Below are 5,903 nucleotides of genomic sequence, written 5' to 3'. Positions count from 1 at the left end.
AAAGATTGGGTTGTCAGTGTCGCGTAGAATGTTTGTCGTGTCAGTGTTCTAGAATGTTCCGGCAGTGTTCTAGATTGTGTTGTTCAGTGTTTCTAGAATGTTGGAGCTCAGTTGTTCTAGGATTGCTGTTTTGTCAGTGTTCTAGAATGTGGTGTCAGTGTTCTAGAATGTGGTGTCAGTGGTCTAGAGTGTGGTGCCAGTTTTCTGGAATGTTGAGCCAGTGTTCTACTTTGTGCTCCCTTCTACATTTACATTTTTATGTATGTTTTATTGACGAATGTCTTCCTCTTAGATCTGGAGAGTCCAGAAGGGATCGCTATAGACCATGTGGGTCGGACACTGTTCTGGACAGATTCTATGAAAGACCGCATCGAGGTAGCCTCTCTGGATGGGACCAAGCGACGCGTCCTCATCGACACGAACTTGGTCAACCCCCGAGCCATCATCGTTGACCCTGTCAATGGGTGAGTCACCATGTAGATCTGTGCCTCGAGAAGGGACGGACTGGCCATAGATCAGTTCTGGCTACTAATGGGGCCTTGAGGAAAACAACGGGATGGTGTGTTGGAAATGCCTGGGCCAAATAATGGTCCAGTCTGTCCCTCTGCTCCAGTACCCATTCCACTTAGCAGATCTGTGGTCCAGTCTGTCCCCCTGCTCCAGTACCCATTCCACTTAGCAGATCTATGGTCCAGTCTGTCCCCCTGCTCCAGTACCCATTCCACTTAGCAGATTTGTGGTCCAGTCTGTCCCCCTGCTCCAGTACCCATTCCACTTAGCAGATCTGTGGTCCAGTCTGTCCCCCTCCTCCAGTACCCCTACCCCACATACATCAGATGCTGTAAGTGGAACATCAATGGGTACTGGAGGAGAGGTTTGGGAAACACTGATGTAGATAGATCTACCTCTCCGTGTGTAATGCAGTATCCACTAATCTGTGGGAATATGAAGGGCTATTCTACAGAACTCTTGTATTAAAGGGCCTGTTATAGCAGGAAAATCAGTCTATGAAGTTATAATGCCATCTACTGTAATACCTGTGTCTAACACTAGCATAGCAATCCTTTCATGCAATTTCAAGTCCTTAGAAACGATGCTTACTATCAAAAGCAACTGTGAATCAGTAAGATATGTGGGGATATATGAAGAGCTTTTCTGTGCTATCTCCTAGCTGCTATTCTGTGCTATCTCCTAGCTGCTATTCTGTGCTATCTCCTAGCTGCTATTCTGTGCTAACTCCTAGCTGCTATTCTGTGCTAACTCCTAGCTGCTATTTTCTGTGCTAACTCCTAGTTGCTATCTGTGCTAACTCCTAGTTGCTATTCCTGTGCTAACTCCTAGCTTCTATTCTGTGCTAACTCCTAGCTGCTATTCTGTGCGAACTCCTAGCTGCTATTTTGTGCTAACTCCTAGCTGCTATTCTGTGCTATCTCCTAGCTTGCTATTCTGTGCTATCTCCTAGCTGCTACTCTGTGCTATCTCCTAGCTGCTATTCTGTGCTATCTCCTAGCTGCTATTCTGTGCTAACTCCTAGCTGCTATTCTGTGCTATCTCCTAGCTGCTATTTCTGTGCTAACTCCTAGCTGCTATCTGTGCTATCTCCTAGCTGCCCGCTACTCTGTGCTATCTCCTAGCTGCTATTCTGTGCTATCTCCTAGCTGCTATCTGTGCTATTCTAGCTGCTATTCTGTGCTAACTCCTAGCTGCTATTCTGTGCTATCTCCTAGCTGCTATTCGTGCTAACTCCTAGCTGCTATTCTGTGCTATCTCCTAGCTGCTATTCTGTGCTAACTCCTAGCTGCTATTCTGAGCTAACTCCTAGTTGATCTTCTGTTCTAACTCCTAGCTGCAATTCTGTGCTAACTCCTAGCTGCTATTCTGTGCTATCTCTAGCTGACATTCTGTGTTATCTCTTAGCTGCTATCCTGTGTTATCTCCTAGCTGCTATTCAATGCTATCTCCTAGCTGCTATTCTATGCTAACTCCTAGCTGCTATCTGTGCTATCTCCTAGCTGCTATTCTGTGCTAACTCCTAGCTGCTATTCTGTGCTATCTCCTAGCTGCTATTCTGTGTTATCTCCTAGCTGCTATTCTGTGCTAACTCCTAGCTGCTATTTCTGAGCTAACTCCTAGTTGCTATTCTGTGCTAACTCCTAGTTGTTATTCTGTGCTAACTCCTAGTTGCTATTCTGGCTAACTCCTAGCTGCTATTCTGTGCTAACTCCTAGCTGCTATTCTGTGCTAGCTCTAGCTGATATTCTGTGTTATCTCTTAGCTGCTATTCCTGTGTTATCTCCTAGCTGCTATTCAATGCTATCTCCTAGCTGCTATTCTGTGCTAACTCCTAGCTGCTATTCTGTGCTATCTCCTATGCTCTGTGCTAACTCCTAGCTGCTATTCTGTGCTAACTCCTAGTTTGCTATTCTGTGCTAACTCCTAGCTGCTATTCTGTGCTAACTCCTAGCTTCTATTGTGTGCTAACTCCTAGCTGCTATTCTGTGGCGAACTCCTAGCTGCTATTCTGTGCTAACTCCTAGCTGCTATTCTGTGCTAACTCCTAGCTGCTATTCTGAGCTAACTCCTAGCTGCTATTCTGTGCTAACTCCTAGCTGCTATTCTGAGCTAACTCCTTTGCATAGCTAGGCCTGTTATACAGGATGGCTTATTTGCTACAACACCAAGATTTCAAGAAATGTGTACATTATCCAAATTTTGTGTCAGTAAGATATTATTATTAACTTTTTATTTAACCAGGGAAAAACACAATGTGCCCTGGGATCACACATTTTTTAAATAAATAGCAAATATTACACAAACAATAAACAATGAAACACATTTATCAATATAAAAATCACTAACCTAAACTGACCCCTAAACTGATCCTAAACTGACCCAGAGACAACAAACAATAAACAATGAAACACATTTATCAATATAAAAATCACTAACCTAAACTGACCCCTAAACTGATCCTAAACTGACCCAGAGACAACAGCACATCCTAACATTCTCACTGCTCTGTTCATTCCACCAGCAACATGTACTGGGCAGACTGGAACCGCGAAGCTCCTAAAATCGAGACTTCTGCCATGGATGGGACCAACAGGAGAGTTCTGGTGAAGGATGACCTGGGGCTACCGAACGGACTCACCTACGACCCGCAGAGCTCTCAGCTGTGCTGGGCCGATGCAGGTACAGTGTTACTACAGTACAGAGACCTCTGTAGATGGGAATAGAGGATGTCTCTGTTGATGTATAATATGTCTCTGGTCTTCAGGAACCCACATGATGAAGTCAATAAACCCTGCCCAGGGTTAGGACAGTGCCTTCACAAAGTATTCATACCCCCTGACTTATTCCACATTTTGTTGTGTTACAGCCTGAATTCAAAATGGTTTAAATTGATTCTAAATGGATTAATTAGATCAGACACAATACCCCATAATGACAATGTGAAAACATGTTTTTAGAATTTTTTGCAAATGTATTGAATATGAAATACAGAAATATTTAATTTACCTAAATATTCACACACCTCTCTTCTAAGGTAAAATACCATATTCCTGCTTAAGTTCAGAAATATTTTTTTACTCTTTGGCTTGATAAAAAAAATGACGGTCTTTTTCTAAGATAGTAATTTAACTTTTGGCGAGTATGAGAGTATCATTCCCCTAATGTACAGCTTAAACACATCTCTAATGATGTCAGGGGTCGGCTTTTCTCTGTCCTCTATCTACATTTGTAATGGTAAAAGTCTTAATTTTTTAATTTACATATTTAATACATTTCGGGTCTTTAAGATGCGCTCTGTTGATTCTCCATAGTCTGTCGCTAAGTGTATTTCTGTTGGTGTAATTAGGCATGATACCGGAGAATGATCCGAAATTACTATATCATGGATTTTTGAACCCATTATGTTGTTGAGTGCATTTTTGGAACAACATTTTTTTAAATTCTTGAATATCTTTTCTTGCTTTGAGATAAAAAGGGGTAGTTTTTTGTAGTTTGGAATAATAATTATAATTTATTTGCAGAGATTACATTTTTCAGCCTCTTTGGAGACTCATTGAATTTGACATTTTTATTGCTACGTCTGTCAATCTTATCGAATGTATGATGTATATCACCTGCTAAAATAATAGTTTCTGTGGACATCAACTAAAGTAAAGCTACAAAAATGTGGCAAAGAAATAAACTTGTGGACATTTTAGCAGTTTTACTTTAATCCCTTGTTGAAAATAGGATACATGTTTTAGAATATTTTTATTCTGTTAAAGGCTTCCTTCTTTTCACTCTGTCATTTAGTGTAGTATTATGGAGTAACTATAATAATATCACAGCCATTGAACTCTGGTCTCATGGTGAAATCCCTGAGCGGTTTCTTTCCTCTCTGGCAACTGAGTTAGAAAGGACACCTATATTTTTGTGGTGACTTAATGTATTGATACACCATCCAAAGTGTAATTAATAACTTCACAATGCTCAAAGGGATATTACATTTTTGCTTTTTACCAATCTAACAATAGGTGCCCTTCTTTGTGAGGCATCGGAATACCTTCCTGGTCTTTGTGGTTGAATCTGCGTTTGAAAGCCACTGCTTGACTGAGGGACAGATAATTGTATGTGTGGGGTACAGAGATGAGGTAGTCATTCAAAAATCGTGTTAAACCCTATTATTGCACACAGAGTGAGTCCATGCAACTTATTATGTGACTTGTAAACTGTTACGCGGAGTGGAACAGGGGAACCCAAGAGCAGACTCAGACGAGGAGACTGGGATGAAGTTACCAAGGAAGTTAATGAAACACAGGGGGAAGATGGAGTGCAGGCCAGGGGAAGCTCGGGTGGGTTGCAGGAAACCAGGTGTGGAGGCTGAGGCTGGAGCGAGAGGGGTTGGGACAGGGTAAGCAGGTCCGGAGGGGAATCCAAGAGAGTGGTAAAGTGGGAAATCCAGGACAGAGTAGCAGGACTGACGAGACGTGGGACTGGAGACAGGGACCAGAGTCAGAGCGTGCAGAACTGAGAGGAAAACAGCGTCAGGCAAGGAAAACAGGCACAACAGGATAACAGGCCCTAACAGTAACAAACGGCTAGAACCATAGACTGACTGAGCAGAGATTACGATCTGGCAGCGTGAAAGTGGAAGGGCTGAGTATTTGTAGAGGTCTTGATTATGGAACAGGTTGCAGCTGGTGGGGATCTGCTCTGACTCCAGCACACCTGTCTCCGCCCACACACACACACACACAGAGAGAGAGAGGGAGAGGGTACTGGGGAGTGGCTGCAGGTCAAGGAGACACAGGATAAACAGTAGAGGGTGTGGCAGGAGCAGATGTGACATAAACAAAGTTTTACTCCTGAACTTATTTAGGGTTGAAAGGGGTTGAATACTTATTGACTGAAGACATTTCAGCTTTTCATTTTTAATTAATTTGTAAACATTTATAAAAGCATTAATCGACTTTGACATTATGGGGTATTGTGTGTAGGCCAGTGACACAAAATCTCAATTTAATCCATTTTAAATTCAGGCTGTAACACAACAAAATGTGGGAAAAGTCAAGGGGTGTATACTTTCTGAAGGTACAGTATATAATATGTATTCTCTTGTCGTCAGGACAACATGATGGGGTGTATGAACCCAGGGTTAGAATTAGATATATAATATTTATTCTCTGGCCTTCAGGAACACACATGATCGAGTGTATGAACCCAGTGCAGGGAGACAGGAGGAAGGCCATGAAGGCGATCCAGTACCCATTTGGAATCACCTCCTATGGGAAGAACATCTACTACACTGACTGGAGGAGGTAGACAGGATCCAGACATAACTATCATAATATCTACTACACTGACTGGAGGAGGCAGACTGGATCCAGACATAACTATCATAATATCTACTA

General features: G+C 42.3%; 1 protein-coding gene across 1 annotated transcript; it reads left to right on the top strand.

Moving 5' to 3' along the window:
• The first annotated feature begins 280 nt into the window (after positions 1–280).
• LOC111979417 (nidogen-1) lies at positions 281–5,897 on the top strand. The gene is made up of 3 exons (XM_024009939.2): positions 281–464; positions 3,035–3,192; positions 5,687–5,897. Exons 1-3 carry the CDS (start codon positions 358–360, stop codon positions 5,812–5,814), a joined length of 393 nt encoding a protein of 130 aa, XP_023865707.1. The 5' UTR covers positions 281–357; the 3' UTR covers positions 5,815–5,897.
• The last annotated feature ends 6 nt before the right edge of the window (positions 5,898–5,903 follow it).

Source organism: Salvelinus sp. IW2-2015, linkage group LG19 (genome assembly GCF_002910315.2).
Source record: "Salvelinus sp. IW2-2015 linkage group LG19, ASM291031v2, whole genome shotgun sequence".
NCBI lineage: Eukaryota > Metazoa > Chordata > Actinopteri > Salmoniformes > Salmonidae > Salvelinus > Salvelinus sp. IW2-2015.
The sequence above is the reverse complement of the archived record's forward strand: the minus strand, read 5'-3'. Positions and strand labels throughout refer to the sequence as shown.